Below are 26,219 nucleotides of genomic sequence, written 5' to 3' on the forward strand. Positions count from 1 at the left end.
GAAGCACTATCACTGAAAGTGCAGTTGAGAGAGGCCATGGCTCCCTCTGGGACACTGAGGAATTCTGGGTTCTGCTGCACCTTCTGCTGGCCGCTCACCCCTGTGCAGAAAGACAAAGGTCAGACAAACAGGACTGGAGGCATAGGGATGCTAACACTCCAGAATGCCTTTCCCTGGGCCTCCTGCCTACTTTTGTTACAGTATGAGAACACCAATATTTCTACTCTCCAGCCTCAAATAGGCAACATCTTCATATATTATATTTTTATGTTCCCATAAGCATAGTCAAACTCACCACTCAGTTGAAGCCAGAGGACCACTAGTGAAACCCTTAAAGGGGACATTATTGTTTCTGCAGAAGATTCTTACTTCAAGCATCACAGAAAAAGTGGCATTCAGGCAGTTTAAATTCTTATGCTCAAAGATGCATAAAAAGAAAAACCTCAGATGGTTCATCCAATTAGAAAGAAGGAGGGCTACATCAAAAGTCCTCTTCCTCCCTCTGAGCCCCACCCAAGTTCCACCAACACCCAAAGAACCACATGACAAATCACCTCTGGGTCTTTGAGAGGAGACTGCCATCCTGTGGATTCACCTTAGTGTCAAAGAAATATTGTAAGCACAGACTCTTCTTACCATCTGAAACCGAGTTGATGGTAGAGGGGAAGAGAGGAAATATTTTCTAGTTTAATCTCTCTGAACACATTAGAATACACTTCAAGGATGGTTATTGAACAAACAGAAAGTTAGTTGCACCAGTCTGTACTTCTAACTACTGTGGTATATTTAGATAAAGATCTAGAAAAAGATCATCCTGAGTGAGGTATCCCAGAGGCAGAAACACACACATGGTATATACTCACTTATAGTGGATATTAGATATATAATATAGGATAAACTACTAAAATCTATACACTTAAAGAAGCTAAGCAAGAAGGAGGACCCTGGGTAAGATGACCAATCCTCCCTCAGAGAGGCAAATGGGATAGACTTCGGGAAAGGGAGAAAACAGGGAACAGGACAGGAGCCTACCACAGAGGGACTCTAAAAGACTCTACCCAAAAAGGTATCAAAGTAGATGCTGAGACTCATAGCCCAACTTTGAGCAGAGTGCAGGGAATTTTATAAAAGAATGAGGAGATAGAAAGACCTGGAGAGGACAGGAGCTCCACAAGAAGAGCAACAGAACCAGGAAATCTGGGCCCAGGGGTCTTTTCTGAGACTTAATGTGTTGGTATAATGTCCTTTTAAAATGTATATACCTTACCCTTATTAATTCAAATGCTTATTTCCCCACCCCCAACTCTCTGGTTTCAATCTGGATATTGCATTGTGATACTCACTATAAGCATCCCGTCTCAACTCTTGTATAAACAGGACACAAATAAAGCAACTAGATACAATGTTGTGCAATGGGAGGAGCCAGAGGACAGGAAAGAGGGGAGGAGCTAGAGAGCAGGAAGGAGTGGGAGGAGGAGGAGTGAGAGAGGATCTTGAGGAGAGCAGAGCAGGAGGAGAGAGCTTCGAGGACTTGAAGCATGAACCAGACTCAAGATTTCACAAAAACCAAGTATAATGTGGGAAATCTAAATGTTAGGAAACTGAGGGCTTGGAGGTTTAGGAGGGAGTAAATATTGCCCAGCATTGTGTTCTAGGTTAACTAAAAACCCAGTCTCTGTGTGGTGATTTGGTTATACAGCTGCAGAGGATTAACAGCAGCATTACAAGAAGATAAAACAATAGAAATATTAATAGTCGCCTACAACACTTGTGCTCCAGCCAAGAACCATTCATGGAGATAACCTAAAACCCCTGCACAAATGTAGCTCAGAGCAGCTCAGTATCCAAGTGGGTACCCTATGAAGGGGAACAGGGACTGTCTCTGACATGAGCTCAGTGGCTGGCTCTTTGATCACCTCCCTCTGATGGGGGAGCAGCCTTACCAGGCCACAGAGGAAGACAATGCAGCCAGTCCTGATTAGATCTGATAGGCTAGGGTCAGAAGGAGGGGAGGAGAACCTCCCCTAGCAGTGGACTTGGAGAGAGGCATGGGAGGAGATGAGGAAGGGAGGGTAAGATTGGGAGGGATTCAGGGAGGGGACTACAGCTGGGATCCAGAGTGAATAAACTGTAGTTAATATAAAAATAAAAATTAAAAAGATAAAGATTGAACTTTGATAATACATGCATTTTTGTTCTTTAAGATGGTCCTCATAGTTGTTGTGGAAAGTAGACAAATAACTCTATTGATTTAAGCCAACAATATGTTGAACTTTGACCTTTTTCATACATCTTAAAATTTGCTTAGACCCTTGTAAATTGCTTACGATTTCCAGTTTCCTTTCTAGTCATTTCTGTTCCATCTTATTTTGTAAAATAACAGTAATAAATGAACAGTCAACAGGCCTAGCTGTGATGATCTTTTCAGGGTAGGCACAGCTGATGTCCAAGTCATTTGGCCTGGAAGATAGTACTATTAACATCAGCTTTATAAGAGATGGTTTAATCTAAAAATAATACAACCTGTGTAGATCCTGTCATAGTATGTGGTTTGAGAAGTTCCAAGGTTAACCTTATAGAAAACACAGGACAGGACAGACCACAGTATGCGGAACAATCTACTGTATCAGTGCTTTTGGTTTTGAATGTGCAGATAGAAATAGAGCTTTATACCATGAAATCAATAACACTCACAATGCCTATACCCTTCGACTGGTTTGTTGTTGTTGTTCTATTTTCTCCATGTTAGAGAGTTGGAAAACAAGCCTCATTCAGGAAAGAGAGCTTGAGATAACATTTTGAGATAAATATGCTTGTATCTGAAGTGGGAGGGCCAATTTCCATCTTCAGAGCCTACTTCTCAATGAGCTCAAACAGCACAGGACAATTTAATGTCCATGTATAAGGCATCTGTTTCTCTCCAAACTGAACCCAGCAGTTTCTTGTCAAGTATTGAGTTGAGCACTGGGAATAGGAATTGGCAAGTGCAGAAGGTTCTGGGTAGGTGAAAGTGAACACCTGTGACTTTGGAGGATCAAGCCAACAGAAATCTTGCGCGCTCTCTCTCTCTCTCTAACTGATGTCTATTCTTGGATCTTCCCTACCTAGGCTTGTAATGATCAAGTGGGAAGACTGTAATCAATTTGTGCCGCCAAAAGGGGCAGAAAATGTGAAAATCTTAAAATTCTCTGTTTTTCTTTAGGGTAGGCTAATGAAAAGGCTCAAGAACATAGGTGGGTCCGAACTCTTCTTCCTTCTCCTGCATGAAAAGCATCCCAGAGGATATTATGACCATACCCTTTGGCAAAAGAAAATCAGCCACAGATGCCAAGAAAGGCATCACAAGCCCCATTTACTGAGTTTACTGCACCCAGAAAAATGCTTATAGTGATTAGTAACTTATCCATGTTCACAGAGATGATGAGAGAGCCAGATGGAGAATGGAAGCTGGTAGGCTTCAGTCTATTAGCCACCCCCCTTCGCAAATGATTTGAATTAACTCATTATCAGACACAGTTTTGCTCTCTTTAACAATTCATTGATATTATGTGAATATGTTTTTGTTTTACCCCCAAGTGTGGGATATGGGGCTGCTTTCAGTTTGTTCATGCCTGTTAACTATGATTGCCTCTTATGGGCTCAGAGAGGGGGGTGTTCTTTGCCAGCTACAGAGAATTTAATTGTGAAAACTCTGAGAGGGTATAAATGCTAGAGCACTGAGAGAAAATGGAGTCCAAGGAGGAAAAAGGCTGCTGCTGCGTTTGCTGTTTGCTGGCTTGCCAGTTTGCTGAACTGCTGTATACCCTGGCTACGAAGATTGGAGTTGCCATAGGAATTAAGTGTGAAGAGGTCTACATTCCTTTCCCTGCTCATTCTCTCCTACTTAGGGTTGGGGATTGGAAGGAAGGTAGAGGCTTAAGGAACGCAAATAAAATAGTTTAAAAAATAGCGCCTACACTGATGGGCAAGGTTGGCCTTCCCTCACAGGTTTGCTTCTGATGCCTAAAATGTTCCCAGCTGGTTCCCAGACGAGTGTTTAAGGGATACAAACTTCACAACTGTGACTTGCTTCTGGGTCTACACTCATCCAACTGAAACAGGTCACAGGACACTTAGATGTTCAGACTCACTCAACAAGGTTCCAGATGCTCTCTAGGCCTGCATTCATACCATTGCTATTTTCTCAGTATTTGCACATTTTTCAGCAAGAACTAGACATTAATATCTACTTTCTTAACTACATCTACAAAGCTGTCTCAGAAAGACTGAATCCTCAATAGAGAGAAACCTGAAGTTACCCCTGGTAAGACAGGGGGGTTCAAATTGAGAATAAAAGGTGCTCATTGTCCCAGGATAGAGGGTCCACAGTGGGTCCAGTGGACATCTACAACAATATTCTTGGCTACTAGAATAATAATATCCTCCTGAGATCCCTTAGCCATTGTGATCAGAAGAGGCAGGCTAAGGATGTGCTATCTGATGTGGGAATAGTAGCACTGTGAAGGGTAGGCAGTGACACTAGAAACTGGACCACCTTCTTACCCTTAGAAAATGAAAACCATGCATGGAGAGGACCTAGACCCCCTGCTCAGATGTAGCCCATGGGCAGCTCAGACTCCATGTGTGATTCCCTAGTAAGGGGAAGAGGGGCAGTCTCTGGCATGAACTCTTTGCCTGCTTTTTGATCACCTCTCTCTGGCTAGGTGGCCTTACTAGGCCACAGAGAAAGAGGATCCAAGCAGTCCTGATGAGACCTGATAGGCTAGAGTCAGAGAGTAGGGAAGGAGAACCTCCCCTATCAGTGAACCAGGGAAGGGACACAGGGGGGAGAGAACAGGGAGGTAGGAATGGGAGGAAATGTTTGAGGAGGCTACAGGTGGGATACAAAGTGAATAAACCGTAATAATATTTTTTTAAAAAGATTTATCCATCAAAAAGCCAGGCTACTCAAATCTCAACTAAAGCAATGTCTGCTCATAGATGCAGAGACTTTCTACATTCTTGCTTTCTGTATACTCTGATGGGAATCTCCAAGCAGAGTCCACATTTTACCTTCTACTTTTTATTTAAGCAAAACCCAATGTGCAGAAAAATTTCTTGTAAAACATGCCCACTGGATCTGATTGAATTTAAGGAAGATAGAACCATACCTGTAACTCTCAATGAGGTCAAGAACATGTAACGAGGTAGGTCATAGTACCTGGAGAGAATCTAGTAGTATTACTAAGTAAGTGGACTTGGCCTTTTTGAGGCTTAATGACATGTTGCTCTATCATGTCGGTACAAATCAGTACATCTCAGAACCTCATTAGAGAAGGTTCTCACAGTAGATAGCAATTAACATAGAGATCCACAAGTGGTCAATGTGCAGAAAATAAAAGACTTTGGGGTGCTCAGTCCCAAAAAGAACATCTATATCCTACAGTGTTCCATAAAGGCTCAGGGTTCTACACTGAGAAGGGAATGGAAGGATTGCCAGAGATGGTGTTTTCAGGAAACAGTGTTTTCTGAACAAAGTAAGGCTCATTTGAACTTACAGCAGTCGTGGTAGCATGCATAAAACGTGTGCCAGCTCAATACAGACAAAGATGAGAAGGGGCACTGATTACCATCCCTAGCTGAGAGAAACTAGCATGTCATAGCTGCTGGGAGAGGAGTTATTTTTCTTGACAAACACTAAATATTCTAAATTCTATTGTTCCTCTCCTTCTATGAAAAAGCCCCAGTCTCTGAAAGTTATGAATGCATACATCTCCCCTTGAGCTTTTCTTCATGTCTCTAATTGTAACCTAACTGGCAAAGTATCAGAGGCTCATCTAAACCAAAAGCTTAAATGGGTATTCAGAGAACTACGCACAGGAAATTTGTGTTCTTCCTTTGTCCTACAACATACTTCACATCTTTGCACATACTGGTAGCTGAGAGCCAGCATTCTATCAGACCTTTCTACCCAAAAGACATGAAATCAGCATTCACTAAATATTATCTCATCAGACTCTTCCCTTGCCCACTGACAACTGCATAAGGAATAGAATGCATGGGAAAATGCAAACAGATAAATCATGATCTTCAAAGGTACAGTGCACTTGACACAGCATAACAGCTGTTTCTTAGTACATTTGAAAACCAGAGGAGGCATGGCAGGAGCACACGATGGCAGCAACACCTCCTTGGCAAATATTTGGCAGTGAAGAAGAAAGCTTAAAGCAGTATGCTGGCCCAAAGCATGGCTTTGTAGGGCATACTTTCCCAGGTGGGTCTAGAGTCCGCTGAATTGACAACTTTATACTAACCATCAAAGTGCTATTCCATTTCAGCCCAGAAGAACAAAGCAGCTTTTGTAGGGATTATCCTTAAGTAATGGGCACCCTTTTATCTCTTGAAATACCCTGTTTTATCCTTTAGAAAAAAGTTTAAAAATATAGAAACATTTATTGACACTTTCTGATTTGTCAGTGTTCATTCCTCTTCTAAAATTTTATTTTATCTGTTTTTTCATATATTCATAATATATTTAGATCATATCCACACCATGCTTCCTCCATCAAATTTTCTCAGATCTCACTTTTTGATGCTCTTCTGCACTTCTATTCTCTCCTTTTTGTTTTGTTCTTTCTAATACTCTGGAATCAATTATAGCTGCCCTTATATACATGAGTACAGGACCATTGACTGGAGGACAGACAACCTGCCAGGACACACATTCCTGGAGAAAACTGACTCTGTCTCTCCCTGCATTTATCAATGGTCTATATCTCCCAGCTACTATTGGGGTCATATCAGCAGCTCTTTCACCCATCCTACAATGCTTATTGCCTTGATCATGTGTGGGCAAATTTCATGATTTAATTTTTTACTTTAGAAACTATTGAGTGTGTATAGATATTTTGCCTGCATGTGTGTCTGTGGTTCACATCTGTTCAGTGCCCATGGAGGCCAGAGGAGAGCCTCAAATTCTTTAGAGGTGGACTTACAGACACCTTTTTAGCTGACTTTGCAAACAGAACTCCAAGTCATCTGCAAGAGAAGAAACTGTTCTTACCTGCCAAGCCACCTCTCTAACCCCAATTTCGTTACTCTTTAGAGCAGAAAAAAATTGCATTATGTACTGTACCACACCATTATCCATTCATCAGTTGGTAATCGCCAAGACTGTTTCCATTTCCGAGTCATTATGATTGAAATGTCAGTGAACTGGAAGAGCAACTATCTCTAACAGGGTGGATATAGAGACTTTTGGGCAAATATCCCTGAGTTGTGTGTCTGTGTAATGTGTTGGATTCATTTTTTAGCTTTCTGGGGATCCTAGATTCTAATTTCTAGTGGCTTCATGTGCCAGTAGGGTTGTTTTGTTTTGTTAAGTCGAAACAAGTTAGAGTTATTTGGAAAGAGGAACCTTAATTTATAAAGTGTGCCCATCAGATTGACATGTCTACTTTCACAACATTGACATGATGATTGCATTACCGTGACTGTAGTATAGCTTAGTGTTAGATATGGTGATCCCTCTTGTCATTATTCTTTTGGTTCAGAACCATTTTGGGTATTGAAGTATGAGTTTCATCTTAAGGAGAAGGACTTAAATCAAGTAAGAAAGTGTCTCAATATGTTTGTGCTAATACTGACCCAGTGGACATCTCTTGCCAGGCCAGTCACTATTGTAGCTCCCAGGGTTGGGGTTGCAGTTAAGTAATATTGATGATTTCTTTTCCACTCCAGTAGGATTAATATCCCCTTCCAGCACTGTGAAAGCTAGCCAGTAGGGATGAAGTTTCCAGGTCAGTGCCATGTTGATTTCTCCATGTTCCATGACTCAAGTTTGGTGTGTTCAGCAGTAGAGATTGATTGCTAAGTTCTGGAGTGAAAACAAAAGCATTGGCAATTGTCTGTACTCTGTTGAGAGTCTTTGGGACCTCAGTGGACAAGAAGTCCAGGATAACTCATTCTTTTTTTAAATTTATTATTATTATTATCATTTATTACAATTTATTCATTTTAGGTTATATCCATACATGGTCCTTGGTTGAATGTCAGTCTCAGAAAAGACCCTGTGCCCAGATATATTTGGTCCTTGTGGAGCTCCTATCCTTTCCCATCAGACTAACTCCCCTTCTTTCTTATGATTCCCTGTACTCTGCCAAAGGTTTGGTCATGAGTCTTTGCTTTGAAAACACTGCTAGAACCTCCACTCAGATGTAGCCTGTGGTAGCTCAGTAACCAATTGGTTTCCCAAAGTGAGGGGAACAAGGACTATTTCTAACAGGAACTCAATGACTGGCTCTTGGGTCTCCCCACCCCCGAAGGGAGGAGCAGTCCTGTTAGGCCACAGAGGAGGGCTTTGGAACCAGTCCTGAAGATACCTGATAAAACAGGATCAGATGAATGGGGAGGTGGTCCCCCCTATCAGTGGACTTGGAAAGGGGCACAGTGGAGATGAGGGAAGGAGGGAGGGACTGGGAGGGAATGTGGGATCGGGACACGGCTGGGATACAGAGTTAATAAAATGTAACTGATAAAAAAATAAAAATAAAAAAATAAAGTAATAAACAATTTATTCATTTTGTATCAGGGCTGTGTACCCCTCTTATCTCCTCCCAATCCTACCCTCCCTCCCTCTTCTCACCCTATGCCCTTCCCACAGTCCAGAGGTAGGGGAGGTCTTCCTCCCCTTCTGTTTGACCCTAGCCTATCAGGTCTCATCAGGACTGGTTGAATTGTCTTCCTCTGTGGCCTGGCAAGGCTGTGGGGAGGTGATCAGAGAGCCTGCACTGAGTTCATGCTAGAGAAAACCTCTACTCCCCTTATTAGTGACCCCACTTGGAGACTGAGCCTATGGGCTACTTCTGAGCCAGGATTTTAAGTCCTCTCCATGCATTGTCCTTTGTTGTGGTAACTAGAAAAGGTCATCTTGAGTGAGGGAACCCAGGAGCAGAAAGATACGAATGGTGTATACTGACTCATAAGTGGCTATTACCCATATAATATAGGATAAACATACTAAAATCTATATTCCTAAAGAAGCTAAACAACAAGGAAGACCCTAGGAAAGATGCTCAATCCTCACTCAAAAGGTTAATTGCGATAGACATTGGAAGCAGGAGAAGACAGAGAACAGGACAGGAACCTACCATAGACAACCTCTGAAAGACTCTACTGATTGAGGTGTCAAAGCAGAGGCTGAGACTCTTAGACAAACTTAAAAAGACCTGGAGGGGAAGGAGCTTCAAAAGGAAACCAAGCCCTGGGGACCCTGCAGAGACTGATACCCCAACCAAGGATAAACCATTTTTACCAAGGGTCTTTTAGTTTGTTAGCCTGCACTGCCTAGCAGGGGCATTTCCCCCACTTATATGGTAACTCCATCTTAACTCTTTTTTGGTGTGTGGGTATGCAGATTTTTGGGAAGCTTCTACAGTAGTATATTTCTATGTAACTTCTGGTGAAAAACATTAAAAATTAAACATTTTAAGTGTTACCTATGAATAAATACGCTGAATTTTTATGCAGTTTTTAAGCTTTTCACCTCTAGCTTCAATTCACTTTAAAAAATAGGTTCTTAATTGAAATAAAATTATACGACTTCACTCTCCTTTTCATCTCTCAAGCTTCTCAAATTTGAACTTTCTCAAACCTCTCCTGTGTCCTCCAACTCTCAAATTGACAGCATTTTCTTTTATTATTATTGTTACAAACATGTCGTGTGTGTGCTTTCTATGTGTGCATGTATAAACAAGCATATAGAAATAAAACATGCCAAGTCCATTTTGTTGTTTTTATGTGAGGAATGACCATCCTGCACTTGAAAACCAATAAAGGTTTTGTTCCTGGGAGTGGCTAATTCTCCTCTCCCAGCAATCATTAGTTGCTTGTTTTTCGTTTGAGGTGGGACCATGAGAAAATCTTCCCTGTCTTGAATAACACATCTTTGAGACTGGCATCAGTCAGGTGTTGTTTATGCAGCCATTTCTAGGCAAAACTGTTCCAGAGAAGACTTTCTGGTACTCTGCCTCTTGCAATCTTTCAGCCCCTCTTTGTTCATGTTCCCTAAACTATAGGGAACTGTGATGTAGGTGCATCTATTGGGACTGGACATGCCACAATCCTTTGATCATTGCTTTGTGTTCAGTTGTGGGTTTTGTTTGTTTGTTTGCAATGGTCTCCCTTTTCTGTAAAGAGAGGTTTCTTTGATGAAAAGAAGTAACTACACTTAGCTGTGCATATAAAGATAAGATTTAGATTGTAGTAAGAACTTATGCTCATCTGATAAAGCAGTGGTAGTAAACTATTTTCTAAGGTCTATGTTACCATCAGTCCCAGGAAGCTGGCTAGGTTTCCAGGACTAGGCATGATTTCCCTCAAGAGTGGACCTTAACTTCAAATTAGATAGCAACTGGTTGCCAGTCTCCTGTGAATGCCATTTATTTCATCTTTATGGTTATGTTGCCATACTGGTAATTGTCATGGTTCACAGGTCTTGCACTGGTTAATTAAGTAGGTTTGTCTCTTGCAAGCTTGCATTAGTATTTTCTGAAATCATAAGAGCTAGACCACAGGAAAGGGCTCTTCAGGTCAGATCCAGGAAGAATCTTTCAAGTCCCGAGTACAAAGTATGGGGTGTCTTTAACAATAGCTCATCCTCAACCCTGAGAGTCAACCAAGGCCTACATCAATAATCTATATTGTTTTGGAAGTCACATGAACAAACTCCCCTGGTTAGCCATTCAAACAGAGGCTTCTCATGCCTGATACTGTGGTTTTTGTTAGTCTATGGCTTTTGTGGGGAACACTGTCAACCCAAGTGGCTTAATGTCCTTTAAGATAAGGGTATATTTAGATATAAAGGAATATACATATTATTCCTTTATTGATAAGTATCATTATATTAATATACATATTATATATTATCTTGTTAAGATATCTATATTATTAAAATAATAATACATATTATATCTTATTAAAATAATAATATATATTATATCTATATTATTAAGGTAATATTAAGATAATAATATAGATATCTTAAGAAGATAACATATTAAGATATATGTATCTAAAATATATGTATATATTATAAATATATAATGCATGTGCATATATTATATATAATTATTTTAGGGAAATTATAATTCCTTGAGCCATTATCAAACTGTTTTGGTGTTGACATTTCTTATTATTTATTGAGTTCAATTTTCACATCCTGACTATTCCACATTATTTCATTCAGCCACTTATTTGTGTTTTCTTGAATCAATCAAGATTTCATTTATGTCCACCATGAATTTTTTTAGTGTGTTTTTCAGGAATTTGTAGGTTCTTCTGTCATCTTCACAGTTAGTTTTTTATTCAGTGTCTCCAGTTTCACCTAAATTGCTCTGACTGGGGATGACGAGAACAAGTTGATGACTTGGGGAGGCAGCATACTGTGCTGGCTTTTATTACTATTGTGTTTTTCCTATGAGGCCTTCCATCTAGAGATAGGGTGATGGTTGTGTCTTTGATATGAGGTTTTAGCTCACTGAATGCTGTATCTTGAGTTGAAGCTACAAGGTGATGAATCGGAGGGTTCAGAAAGGGTGGAATCACATCAGAGCTGGCTCACTCTTACTGAGGAAGACCGTGGGGACTGATACCTTGAAGACAGAGTTTCTGGGCGGAAAGTGATGGACTTGTGTGGGGTCTGGCTCTCCTATCCCAATCCAATGGACTGGGACCCTGGCAGTAACGGTCTTGAGATGTGAGCACAAAGCACTGGAAACATTGAACTGAAAGGGGTAAGGCTCTCAAGAGTGGTCTGCCTTGCATGTTCATGAAAGTTAGAAGATATATTCACTTATGGACATTGATTACCACTTCTGTTTACACACGTGAATAAACCTATGATTTACTTCAATAGTATGAACTCCTGTGAAATTAATTAGTCCTGCACATTCAGATGACTAGTGAGTGTAGAAAGAGCCTAATATTCACAGCAGAGACAGAGAGACAGAGAGAAAGAGAGAAGGAAAAGAAGATAGTTTTAATCAGCCCACCTGCCATAAGAGTAATCTTTAACCATATACTTTCAAAATCAAATCCCTTGAGTGAGGTTTTCCTGTCATTTGTAAGAGACACAATTTCATATCAACTTTCCTGGTCCTCCGACATCTTTAGTCCTTACACTCCATCTTCCATGTTGTTTCCTGAGCCTTAAGTGAAGGAGTTATGTTGGAAATATATTGATGATGAATGGCCACCTCACTTGTTTTCTGAACCTAAAAAAGACCTGAAGAAGTGCAACACCAATACACTAGCTAACATGGAAAGGGGAATTCTCACGAAGCCCCAACCATAAACAAACAACTCCAGGAAAGTAAGAAGTGCTGGGAGTAAGAAAAAATCCTCCACGGTATGGAGCCCCTAGTTGGTTACCATCAGCAAATAATCAGCCCTGAATTTATATACCTATACAAGTAACACTTAACAGAACGAGCAGATCTGTATTCATGTAGTTAGGCAAGTGTGTGTGGGTGTGTGGGTGTAATAATAACCTACAAAAAGAAACTATGATTTTGAGAGAGCAAGGGTACATTCACGGGAGGATTTGGAGGAAGGAAAAGGAGGAAGGAAGCAAGGGTATATTCAGGGAGGATTTGGAGGAAGGAAAAGGAAGAAGGAAGCAAGGGTATATTCATGGGAGGATTTGGAGGAAGGAAAAGGAAGAAGGAAGTGATTTAATTATATTCACTTCTTTTTTTTTAACTTTTATTAATTACACTTTATTCATTTTGTATCCCTCCATAAGCCCCTCCCTCCTCCCCTCCCGGCCCCACCCCCCCCTTTCTGCATGCATGCCCTTCCCCAAGTCCACTGATAGGGGAGTTCCTCCTCTCCTTCTTTCTGATCTTAGTCTATCAGTTCTCATCAGAAGTGGCTACTATGTCAGGGTTCTAGGTTATCTCCATGAATAGTCCTTGGTTGGAGTATGAGTCTCTGGGAAGTTCCCTGTGTTCAAATTTTCTTGTTCTGTTGCTCTCCTTGTGGAGTTCCTGTCCTCTCCAGCTCTTACTAGTTCCCACTTCTTACATAAAATTCCATTCACTCTGCCTGTCAGTTGGCCATCAGGCTCAGTATCTGCTTTCACAGTCTGCATGGCAGAGGCTTTCAGAGCCCTTCTGTGGCAGGTTCCTAGGTTGTTTCCTGTTTTCTTCTTCTGGCTTTCAGAAGCCCTCTGTAGCAGGTTCCTAGGTTGTTTCCTGTTTTCTTCTTCTTCAGATGTCCATCCTCTTTGCCTTTCAGGATGGGTATTGAACATTTTAGTTAGGGTCCTCTCTTTTGCTTAGTATGTTTAGATGTACAGATTTTAATGGGTTTATTCTATGTTGTATGTTTATATGAGTGAGTATATACCGTGTGTGTGTTTTTGCTTCTGGGACAACTCACTCAGGATGATCCTTTCCAGGTCCCACGATTTACCAGAAAATTTCATGATTTCCTTATTTTTCATTGCTGAGTAATACTCCATTATATAGATGTACCACAGTTTCTGCATCCATTCTTCATTTGAGGGGCATCTGGGTTGTTTCCAGCTTCTGGCTATTACAAATAAAGCTGCTACAAACATGGTTGAGCAAATGTCCTTTTTGTGTACTTAAGCCTCTTTTGGGTATATGCCTAGGAATGGTATGGCTGGATCTTGAGGAAGAACTATTCCTAGTTGTCTGAGAAAGCGCCAGATTGATTTCCAGAGTGGTTGTGCAAGTTTACACTCCCACCAACAGTGCAGAAGGGTTCCCCTTTCTCCACAACCTCTCCAGCATGTGTTGTCACTTGAGTTTTTGATCTTGGCCATTCTGATGGGTTTAAGGTGAAATCTCAGGGTTGTTTTGATTTGCATTTCCCTAATGGCTAATGAGGTTGAACATTTCTTTAAGAGCTTCTCTACCATTCGATATTCCTCTCCCGAGAATTCTCTGTTTAGCTCTTTTCCCCTTTTTTTTAAGTGGATTACTTGGTTTGCTGCTTTTCAGCTTCTTTAGTTCTTTATATATACTAGATATAAGTCCTTCGTCAGATAAAGGGTTGGTGATGATTCTTTCCCAATCTATAGGCAGTGGCTTTGTTTTGATGACTGTGTCCTTTGCTTTACAGAAGCTTTTCAATTTCATGAGGTACCATTTATTGATTGTTGCTCTTAGAGCCTGTGCTGTTGGTGTTCTGTTCAGGAAGTTTTCTCCTGTACCAATGAGTTCTAGGGTATTCTCCACTTTTTTTTCTAGCTGATTTAATGTCTCTGGTTTTATGTTGAGGTCTTTGATCCACTTGGACTTCAGTTTTGTGCAGGGTGATAAGTATGGGTCTATTTTCATTTTTCTACGTGTAGACATCCAGTTGGACCAGCACCATTTGTTGAAGATGCTATCTTTTTTCCATTGTATTGTTTTGGCATCATCGTCAAAAATCAGGTGTCCATAAGTGTGTGGGTTTATTTCTGGGTCTTCTGTTTGGTTCCATTGACCCACCATTCTGTTTCTATGCCAGTACCATGCAGTTTTTAAAACTGTTGCTCTATAGTACAGCTTAAGATCAGGGATGGAGATACCACCAGAAGATCTTTTATTGTAGAGGATTGTTTTAGCAATTCTTGGTTCCTTGTTATTCCATACGAAGTTGAGAATTTTTCTTTCCAGGTCTGTAAAGAATTGTGTTGGCAATTTGATGGGAATTGCATTAAATCTGTAGATTGCTTTTGGTAAGATGGCCATTTTTATTATATTTATCCTGCCAAGCCATGAGCATGGGAGATCTTTCCATCTTCTCATATCTTATTCTAATTCTTTCTTCAGAGACTTGAATTTTTTTTCATACAAGTCTTTGACTTGTTTGGTTAGGGTTACACCAAGGTACTTTATGTCATTTGTGCCTATTGCGAAGGGTGTTGTTTCTCCAATTTCTTTCTCAGCCCTTTTGTCTTTTGTATACAGGAGTGCTACTGATTTTTTTTTTTATTTAATTTTGTATCCAGGCACTTTACTGAAGGTGTTTCTCAGCTGTAGGAGTTCCCTGGTAGAGTTTCTGGGGTCACTCATATATACTATCATATCATCTGCAAATATTGATAATTTGACTTCTTCCTTTATCCAATTGTATCCCCTCGATCTCCTTCAATTGTCTCATTGCTCTAGCAAGGACTTCGAGAACTATGTTGAAGAGATATGGGGAGAGTGGGCAGCCTTGTCTTGTCCCCGATTTCAGTGGGATTGCTATAAGTTTCTCTCTGTTCAGTTTGATGTTGGCTAGAGGCTTGCTGTATATCACCTATACTATGTTTAGTTATGTGCCTTGTATCCCTGATCTCTCCAAGACTTTAAACATGAATGGATATTGGATTTTGTCAAAGGCTTTTTCAGCATCTAGGGAGATTATCATGTGGTTTTTTTCTTTCAGTTTGTTAATATGGTGGATCACATTGATGGATTTCTGTATACTGAACCACCCCTGCATACCTGGGATGGAGCCTACTTGGTCATAGTGGATAATATCTTTGATGTGTTCTTGTATTCAGTTTGCGAGTATTTTGTTAAGTATTTTTGCATCAATGTTCATAGGGGAGATTGGCCTGAAATTCTCTTTCTTTGTTGAGTCTTTGTGAGGTTTAGGTACCAAGGTGACTGTGGCTTCATAGAATGAGTTTGGTAATGTTCCTTCTGTTTCTATTTTGTGGAATAGTTTGAAGAGAATTGGAGTTAGCTCTTCTTTGAAGGTCTGGTAGAATTCTGCACTGAAGCCATCTGGTCCTGGGCTTTTTTTGGATGGGAGACTTTTGATGACCGCTTCTATTTCTTTGGGGGATATAGGACTATTTAATTGATTTACCTGGTCCTGATTCAGCTTTGGTAAGTCAGATCGATCAATAAAATTGTCCATTTCACTTAGATTTTCAAATTTTGTGGCATATAGACTTTTGAAGTAAGTCCTAATGATTGTTTGGATTTCCTCAGTGTCTGTAGTTATGCCCCCCTTTTCATTTCTGATTTTGTTGATTTGGGTGGTGTCTCTCTGCCTTTTAGTTAGCTTGGCTAAGGGTTTGTCAATCTTGTTGATTTTCTCAAAGAACCAGCTCTTGGTTTCATTGATTCTTTGAATTGTTTTATTTGTTTCTAATTGATTGATTTTAGCCCTGAGTTTGATTATTTCCAGCCATCTACACTTTTTTACTGTGTCTGCTTTTTGGTTTTCTAGGGTTTTTTAAGTGGCCCATTAAGTTGCTTGAATGAGATGTCTCAAATTTCTTCTTGAAGGCACTTAGTGCTATGAACTTTCCTCTTAGCACTGCCTTCATTGTGTCCCACAAGTTTGGGTATGTTGTGTCTTCATTTTCATTGAGTTCTAGAAAGACTTTAATTTCTTTCTTTATTTCTTCCCTGACTCAGCTGTCATTTAGTAGCAAGCTGTTCAGTTTCCAGGTATGTGTTGACTTTTTGCTATTTCTGTTGTTATTGAAGTTCAGCTTTATTCCATGGTGATCAGACAAGATACAAGGGCTTATTTCAATCTTCTTGTATCTGTTGAGGCTTGCTTTGTGACCAAATATGTGGTCTATTTTGGAGAAGGTTCCATGAGGTGCTGAGAAGAAGGTAAATTCTTTTGTGTTTGGGTATAAGGTTCTGTAAATGTCTGTGAAGTTCATTTGATTCATGACCTCTGCCAGAGATAATGTTTCTTTGTTTAATTTCTGTTTTGTTGACCTGTCCTTTGTTGAGAGTGGGGTGTTGAAGTCTCCCACTATCAATGTGTGGGGATCTATATGTGGTTTAAATTTTATCAATGTTTCTTTTACAAATGTGGGTGCTCTTGTATTTGGGGCATAGATGTTCAGGATTGTGATGTCTTCCTGGTGGAATTTTCCCTTGATGAGTATGAAATGTCCTTCCCCATCTCTTTTGATTAATTTTGGTTGAAAGTCTATTTTATCAGATATTAGAATGGCTACTCCTGCTTGTTTCTTGGGTCCATTTGCTTGGAAAGTCGTCTTCCAACCTTTTACCCTTAGGTAATGTCTATCTTTGTGCCTTAGGTGTGTTTCTTGTATGCAACAGTTTACTGGGTTTTGTTTACGTATGCATTCTTTTATCTGTGTCTTTTCACTGGAGAGTTGAGTCCATTGATGTTGAGAGAGATTAATGACCAGTGGCTGTTAGATCCTTTGATTTTGGTGTTGGCTGTGGTCATAAGGTTGTGTGCTTGGTTGTTTTTTGTTTTACTGTAGTAAGGTTAATTATTTCCTGTGTTTTCTTGAAAGTAGCTAATTTTCTTGGGTTGTATTTTCCCTTTCAGTGTCTTCTGTAATGCTGGATTTCTATGTAGGTATTTTTGAAATTTGTTTTTGTCACTGAATAACTTGTTTTCCCCGTCTATGAGGACTGAGAGTTTTGCAGGTTATAGTAGCCTGGGCTGACATCTGTGTTCTCTTAGTGTCTGCATGATATCCAACCAGGCCCTTCTGGCTTTCATAGTCTCTGTTGAAAAGTCAGGTGTGATTCTAATGGGTTTGCCATTATATGTTACTTGGCCTTTTTCCCTTGCAGCTTTTAGTATTTTTTCTTTGTTCTGTATACTTACTGTTTTGATTATTATGTGGTGGGAGGATTTTCTTTTCTGGTCAAATTTGTTGGGTGTTCTCTAGGCCTCGTGTATTCTTATTGGCTTCTCCTTTAACTTGGGGAAATTTTCTTCAATGATTTTGTTGAAAATATTTTCTGGGCCTTGGAGAAGGGAGTCTTCTTTTTCTTCTATACCTATTATTCTTAGGTTTTGTCTTTTCATACTGTCTTGGATTTCTTAGACGGTCTGTGTCAGGAATTTTTTTGGATTTAACATTTTCTTTGACAGATACATCTATTTCTTCCATTGTATCTTCCACACCTGAGATTCTTTCTTCCATCTCTTGTAGTCTGTTGGTTATGCTTACCTCTGCAGTTCCTGTTTTCTTCCCTAAATTCTTCCTCTCCATTATTTCCTCCATTTGTGTTTTCTTTAATTTTTCCAGTTCTATCTTCAGGTCTTGAGTGTTTTGTTTACTTCCTTCACCTGTCTGATTGTATTTTCCTCTTTTTCTTTTAGTTCCTTCAACTCTGTTTCTTTTTCTTCTTTCAGTGATCTAATTATTTCTTCTCTGAAGGTCTCAAACTGTTTGGCTGCATCTTCCCATATTTCTTCACGGATGGCCATAATCTGCTTGTCTTTAATTTACTCCATTTCTTTACAGATAGCCATGATCTGTTTGTTTTTATCTTCCTCTAATTCTTTACGTACATTATTTGTTTCCTCTATTATCCTTTATCCTCTTCATCAGCATAGATGTTAGGTCATCTTCTTGATTTTCTATTATACTGTGTTGTCCAGGGCTGTTCACCCCTGGATGGCTGGGTTCTGGAGATGCCATATTGCTCTGTCTTTTGTTGGTTGAGCTTTTATGCTGACCTCTACCCATTGGGCTGTTTTAGGTGTTGGCTGTTAGTTTCTGTGCTTTCTGGAGTCCTGAGGTAGGGAGAAACCCCTTGGCCGAAAGATGATTTCTCCTTAAGTAGTCCTCCTCTGCTTTTTGGTTATGGTCACTGTATGGCCAGTGTTTCTCAGGAATTGCCACTGCTCACCTCAGGTGTATAGCCCTGAGTAGTAGCTGTGGTCTTTGTTAGGCAGGTAGGGCTCTCCTCTTACCCATAGAAGTTCTCAAGACAGCTTCCCCACTGCTGAGTTTCTCGTTATAAATTTAGTGAGCTACTGCTGTTGTTACAGTTTTCCAGGTACAGTCCTCTTGAAGAACCTGCTGATTCCCTAGCTGTGGGGTTTTCTCCCAACAGGGAAACTCAGTCTGTTATCCTGGGGCACACAGTTCTGTCCGGGAAAGTGAGAGGAGCACCCAGCAAGTCTCTGGGCCGGAGGCTCAGTGCTCTGCTCTGGGCCTGGAGAATGTGCACCTAGGTTGAGTTGGCGCCTGGGGGCACTGCTCTGGTCTGGAGGCTGGGTGCCTCAGTCTGGACAGGAAGTTGTGTGTCCCTGTCTGGGATGTCGACTGCAGGCACTGCTCTGGTCCAGATGCTGTGGGTGCAGCCCTCTTGAAGGAACAGAAATTCCCACAGTTTTGTCAGTCTAGCTAGGGGTAACTGGTTGATCCTTGGCACAGTATCTGAGGGCTGCTGTAATGGCTCTCTGGCTTTTGTAGGTCTGAGGATGCAGCTGTGTGCCCCAGTGCCCTAGAGGTACTCAATAATGGTGGATGAGCACAGCGCTCATGCCTGCATTAGAAAGCTAGAGCCTAGAGTCTGCGTGAATCCAAAAAGTCTTTTGGTGCTGGATGTCCTGAGCGTTAGACCTGATGATCCCCCCCCGCTGGGGGTTTCTTCCTGCCAGGGACACCCAGTCTTTGCTTTGGGGACCTCTGTTCTGTCTGGGGTGGCGGCGAGTAGAACCCACAGGCACAGACACCCGCCTGTGGCTCAGCCTCTCTGGCCCTTGGGATCCTGGGCGTCTCCCTAAACTGGGTAATTTTTCCGAGACCTTTTCGGGGTGGTGGTATCAGCTGAGTGCTCTGAGATCAGACCAGCCGTTTCCCTCTCTGTGGGTTTGCACCCAACGGTGAAACTGAGTCTCTGGTGCCCTGTGGCCCACAGTTCTATCTGAGGTGGTGAATCAGGCCCGCAGGCAGGCCGGGCTCTGTGCAGGCCCCTGGGTCCCCAGCTCTGGCTCTGGACTGGCTCCTGGAGCGCCCGTGGAACCCAAGTCTTTTCCAGGGGATGTCTGGGTGACCTAAGGTTGGTCCCAATCATTTCCTGCTTTGTAGGGTTATGTCTCGACTGGAAAATCCAGTCTGTGATGTTGTGGGCCCACAGTTCAGTCTGGGACAGTGACCAGATCATGCTGTTGTGTAGCTCTGGGCTGTTGACCAAGAACCTGGCAGAACCAGGGTCTCTTCCATGGTTAGCCGGGTGAGTTAAAGCTGATTGAATCCCCCACCGTGGGGTATCCTCTTACCTGAGAAACACAATCACTTGTGTTTTATGGCTGTGAGTTCTGCTTGCTGGTCACTGTGCCTGTCCCACTCTGCTGCTGTTCAGAATGAGAGTCCTCCTGGCGCCAACATCTTGCCCCGCCCCTTATATTCACTTCTTAAAAAGAAAATGAACAGCTTTCCTCAGCTGCAGCTGAGATGCTCCATCTTTGAGAGAAAGTCAAGGCTACGTTGGGGTGAGGCCCTCACTTCATCTGGCAACTAGCACATGTCAATATTCCACAACATGGCATCCATCTCCAAGCTCACCTGCATCTACTCTGTCTACATCTTGAATGACAAAGAATTGATAGTCATGGAGGGTCAGATCAGTGCCCTCACTGAGGCAGGCGGTGTCAATGCTGAACCTCTCTGGCTTGGCTAGGCATGGCCAATGTCAACCCTGGAAGCCTCATCTGCAACCTGCAGACTAATGGGCCTGCTCCACCAGCTGGAGCTGCTCCAGCAGGTGTCCTGCCCCTCCACTGCTGCTGTCCCTGCTGAGGAAAAGAAAGTAGAAGCAAAGAAGGAAGAATCTGGAGAGTCTGATGATGACATGGGCTTTGGTCATTTTAAAAATTAATTAATTAATTTATTTATTACAATTTATTCACTTTGTGTATCCCACTGTAGCTCCCTCCCTCATCTTCTCCCAGTCCCACCCACCCTCTCTTCTCGCTCTATACCCTTTCCTTATTCCCCTAATCGGGGAGGACCTCCTCCCTTTCTCTCTGACACTAGCCTATTGGATTTCACAGCAAGGCTGGCTGCATCATCTTCCTCTGTGGCCTGGCAAGGCTGCACTGCCCAGGGGGAGGTAATCAAAGAGCTGGCCACTGAATTCATGTCAGAGAAAGCTCCTGTTCCCCTTACTAGGACACCCACTTGGAAAGCCTATGGGTTACCTCTGAGCAGGGGGTCTAGGTCCTCTCAATGCATGGTACTTGGTTAGAGTATCTGTCTCTGCAGGTCCCCTTGGACCCAGGTATTTTGGCTTTCCTGGTCTCCTTGTAAACTTCCTGTCCCCTCCATGTCTATCTCTTTCTTGTTTCATAAGTTTTCCTGCACTCTATCCAAAGTTTGGCTATGTGTGTCCATATCTCGTTTGATATCCTGATGAATTGAGTCTTTCAGAGGCCCCCTGTGGAAGGACCCTGTCCTGTTCCTTGTCTTCTTCTACTTCTGATGTCTATTCTGTTTGCCCTTCTGAGTGAGGTTTCAACCTCTTCCCTATGGTCCCGCTTATTGTTTAGCTTCTTTAGGACTGTAGATGTTCGTATGTTTATCCCTATTATTTGACTAATAACCACGTATAAGTGACTATATATCAGATATGTATTTCTGCTTCTGGGTTACCTCATTCAGGATGATCTTTTCTAGTTCCCACCATTTGCCTGCAAATTTTATGATTTCCTTATTTTTAACTGAGTAGTATTCCATTGTGTAAATGTACCACAATTTCTTATCCATTCTTCAGCTGAGGGACATCTAGGTTGTTTCCAGATTCTGGCTATTATGAATAAAGCTGCCTCGAACATGCTTGAGCAAATGTCGTTGTTGTGTGGTTTAGCATTTTTCAGATATATGCCCAGGAGTGGTATACCTGGATCTAGAGGTAGTACTATTCCTAATTTTTTGAGAAAGCGCCAGACTGATTTCAATTTGCTTGTACAAGGTTACATTCTTCACATCCTCTCCAGAATGTATTGTCACTTGAGTTTTTTATTAGCCATTCTGATTGGTCTGAATTGAAATCGCAGGGTTGTTTTGATTGGTATTTCACTGATGACTAAGTATGTTGAGCATTTCTTTAAATGTTTCTCTGCCATTTGATATTCCTCTGTTGAAAATTCTGTTTAGCTCTGTACCCATTTTTTAAATGGCTTACTTGATTTGTTGCTTTTTAACTTCTTGAATTCTTTTTATATTCTGGATATTAGACCTCTGTCAGACGTAGGGTTGGTGAAGATCTTTTCCCAGTCTGGAGGTTATCATTTTGTTTTGATGACAATGTCCTTTGCCTTATAGAAGCATTTAAGTTTCATGAGGTCCCATTTGTTGATTGCTGTTCTTAGAGCCTGTGCTGTTGGTATTTTGTTCAGGAAGTTGTCTCCTGTGCCAATGAGGTCAAGACACTTCCACACTTTTTCTTCTAACAGATTTAGTGCATCTGTTTTTATGTTACAGTCTTTGATCCACTTGGACTTTAGTTTTATTCAGGGTGATAAATATGGGTCTATTTGCATTTTTCTACATGTAGACCAGCACCATTTGTTGAAGATGCTGTCTTTTTTCCATTGTATGGTTTTGGTTTCTTTGTCAAAATTAAGTTTCTGTGGGTGTGTGGGTTTATTTCTGGGTCTGCAATTCTATTCCATTGATCCACTAGTCTGTTTCTATGCCAGTACCATACCATTTTAATTACTCTTGCTCTCTAGTACAGCTTGAGATCAAGGGTGGAGATAACCTCCAGAAGATCTTTTATTGTACAGGATTGTTTTAGCAATTCTGGGGATTTTGTTTTTCCATATGAAATTGAGAATTGTTCTTTCAAGGTCTGTAAAATATGTTTGCCCTCCCCCAAGCACTGAAACTCTTCTGAGGCAAGCCAGAGAGCCAGCTTCCCCCTTTGCTGCCCAGAGTTCATCTTCCATTCCACCTATGTTCTCCTGTTCCAACTTTGCATCTCCTCTTGTGTTTGAGCCTCAGCCTGATCTTATTAACAACAGAAGAGTCCTTTCTTTATGCCCTGAAAGTCCCTTTCTTCTGTGTGCTTGTGTACTGGCCTAGCTCTGTCCTCTTTTCTTCTTTCCTTTCCTTCTCAATAGGAATCCCAAGACTGAGGACATTGGGTTCTCCTGTCACTTCTCCCTCCATAGTTTCAGAAGACATTATGTAGAAGCCTCTTTTCCTGGCACAAATAAAATACAGATAGTTCTACCAGAGAGCTGTGAAAGAACATGTGGACAGGCTTCCTTACTCACACAGCTTTGCTGTGAGGCTCCTTCTGCTCTGCATGAGGCACACGCTCTTGCATCAGATTTTGGGTTAGTCCCATTCTAGTCTTGAGTATGGAAGAGCCTACTTCTTGCTCTTCTGCTATGGCTATTCATATGATGTTTGTGCCACTCAGAGAAACATAGAGGCACACAGCACAGTGAGGAACCAAAGCAATTGGAGAGGCAGGAACTCAGCATTCAGCTGCTGAGTTTGTGCTCAGGTCCTGCTGCAGTGTCTGCCACTGTGTCACCCAGAGCACAGTAGTACACAGCCGAGTCTGACTCCTGCACCGAGGCTTTCTGCAAGTGGAAGGAGGTGGTTCCTCTATCATATGTGGCTTCAAACCCTCTGCTGCTTCCCTTGTCGTTGGCCTTTGAGACTCTAAAGAGGAGCTGTGGACCTTCTCCAGGATACTGCACATACCAGAACAGGGCTAGGTAACCTGAGGCTGAATAGTTGCAGTGTATAGTAAGAAATTCGTCTTCTGAGAGGACCACTTGACCTTCTGTCTGAGTCACTGAGTCTCCGTGGGTCCTTGCTTGGAAAAAAAGGAAAAAGAAAAACAAAAAGAAAAACAAAAACAAAACAGATATATGGATATATTCAGGGCTCCAGATATTTTTTTCTGACATAAAAAAGGAAAAGGTTTAAGGTCACTTTACTTACTGAGCATGAGAAGTACCACAGTCACGAAGCCCGGAGAAGAATTCAACTTTAGTGCCATCTCGTCAATGTTCTCAATTTTTGAAAACATTGAGAAACAGTCTAAACTTAAGTTCACACAGGAAATGCTATAGCGTTAGGATGCTGCGCCCTCTGGTGGCCAGAGAGTAACCTAAGTTAAATGTAGCAAACTTTGCTTGAAGACACTGGAAACAATGAACAATTAGTTTGGGTTGAGGGATCTCTGGTACTTCAAAGGTCCTATTTTCTCTGTTCTAAGAGAACGACAAGTTAAAGATAATTTTTATTAATTTTTTTTCAGAAAATAAATCACACTCCATAAAAAATAGTCAATATTTCTAAATTTCATGAAAAGTGAAGAAGCACATAAGTCATTGAACTCTATGGAGTGACATGAATTTTTGAAAATCGTTCCGCTTCATGATTTCCTTGTTTTTAATATCCGAGTAGTATTCCACTGTGTAAATATGCCACAATTTCCGTATCCATTCATCCGTTGTGGGACATCTGGTTGCTTCCAGATTCTGTGCATTACAAATACAGCTGCTACGAACATTGTTGAGCAAAGGTCCTTGTTGAATGGTGGGGCATCTTTTGGGCATATGCCCAGGAGTGACATAGCTAGATCTTGAAATACTTTGAGCAGAGCATGGGGGGGATGGATAGAAACACATGGAGAGGGCAGGAGCCCCACAAGGAAACCAAAACGGATAAAAAAAACTGAGCCCAGGGGAGACCTGCAGAGACTGATACAGCAAGAACCATGCATGGCGAGGATCTTGACCCCCTGTTCAGATTGGCAGGTCAGCCTGCATGTGGGTTCCAGAGTAAGGAGAGCAGGGGTTGCCTCTGCCATGAACTCAGTTGCCTGCTCTTTGATCACTTGGCCGTGGTGATGCGGCCTTGCGAGGCAACAGAGGAAGAGGATCTAGGCACTCCTGATGAGACTTGATAAGCTATGGGCAGAAGGCAGAGGAAGAGAATGCTCCCTTTCAGTGGACTAGGGGAAGGGAATAGGAGGTAAGAGGAAGAGAGGGTAGGGCCGAGGAGTTAAGGGATGGGGCTTCAATCGGGATATATAATGAGTAAACTGTAAAAGTAAAAGTAAAAAAAAATTAAATAGTTCTGCTTCTCCTTTAGAACATTTCCTGCTAGCATAAACTGACTCACTCTTTGAGCTAAGTGTACATAACAGACTTCACTTTTTGTCTTCACCCACACTAAGCTTCTCCCAGTGTTCAAGTTAAGCTCCATGTATTAAAATATAAATCTCTTTCCTTGCTACTACTAAGAACATTTTGGGATTCAATGCAATAACGATACACATTCTTCCAGTTTCTCATTACCATTTTTTATAATTGTTTGCATATGATTGTTTAAACATCATTTGTGGCCATTGTTTTAATTGTTCATATGGGTCATTTTATATCCTAAAACAGAACTAAATAACAAAATCTTTGTTACACATCACTTACATTTTCAACTTCTTCCTACATCACAGTGAGGTACACCAGGTAATGCCCATGCTCATTACAACCTCTCTGTTTTAATAGAGAAATGGATTTAAGAAGTAAGCCATGTTTCTCTCTCATGGCATTATCAGTTGTGTGTGTGGGGGGAATGGACCATTCATAATAGACTTGCTTTTCTAGGGCAGGAGTACACAGAACCCCAGGGGAATAGGAAAAATAATGCAGCTTGAGCTACCATCCAAGTCTTTCTAGTTCCGAATTTAGTTTGTTTGCTTATTGGTGTTTTGAGATTATTATGTAATCGCAATAGTTCTCCCTTTCCATTCTTCCCTCCAAACTCTCCCATGTGCCTACTCTTTCCACTCTCCTTCAAATGTATAGCCTCCTTTTTCATTTTTTTTAAACTAATTACTGTTTCATGCATATAAGGAACTATTCCTAAATACAATATATGTTTAGTCCATCTAATGTTACACGTATGTATGTTTTCAGAGGTGACCATTTGGCACTGGACAACCAATCAGTGTGGTCTTCCTTGGGTAAGACCATTTCTCTTGTTCTCAGCTTTCCTCAGTTACCTCTGCTTCTTTGTTTAGGGTTCAGTCCTCATGTGCTATTCTGTGTTGACTTTGGCATGTTCGTTAGTGTCACTCTTTTTCAGCTTGCATTTCAATGGCCATATTGATGAGATGTTGCATGTTTAACTTCTGATGTTAGTAGGGGACACAATTTTCAGCAAACTCCTGATTGTCATTTTTACAGTCATTTTATTTCCTTCTCTGCAACATTCTCTGAGGCTCAGGTGCAGAGGTGTTTTTAGATATATCCATTGGGACTGGGCTCCTCAACTCTTCATTTTCATTGGTGGTGGTATTCTTTAGCAGTTTCTATCTATGGCAAAGAGACACTTCCTTGATGAGGGGTGATGGCTACAGCTATTGGTGGGTATAGGATAATTCTTTATAGATTACTGTTAGTAATTATGCTGGTTTCATAAAACTGGTTGTAGATTCTCCACTACTAACCACGTCTTCACT

General features: G+C 41.3%; 1 protein-coding gene and 1 pseudogene across 1 annotated transcript in view; one reads left to right on the forward strand and one right to left on the reverse strand.

Annotated features, from left to right (window-relative positions):
- LOC110550052 (T cell receptor alpha chain MC.7.G5-like) overlaps nucleotides 1-23,750 on the reverse strand; it is a 521,238-nt gene extending 497,488 nt beyond the window's left edge. The window contains exons 1-2 of the mRNA XM_060391222.1: nucleotides 23,693-23,750; nucleotides 23,277-23,564 (exon numbers count right to left, since the gene is read on the reverse strand). Of these exons, the coding sequence (XP_060247205.1) occupies nucleotides 23,277-23,564; nucleotides 23,693-23,750 (346 nt within the window). The remainder of the gene's footprint in view (nucleotides 1-23,276; nucleotides 23,565-23,692) is intronic.
- On the forward strand, nucleotides 20,274-20,609 carry LOC132656546 (large ribosomal subunit protein P1-like; annotated as a pseudogene).
- Nucleotides 23,751-26,219: the final 2,469 nt, after the last annotated feature.

Source organism: Meriones unguiculatus, chromosome 9, assembly GCF_030254825.1.
Source record: "Meriones unguiculatus strain TT.TT164.6M chromosome 9, Bangor_MerUng_6.1, whole genome shotgun sequence".
In the NCBI taxonomy this organism is placed as follows: Eukaryota; Metazoa; Chordata; class Mammalia; order Rodentia; family Muridae; genus Meriones; species Meriones unguiculatus.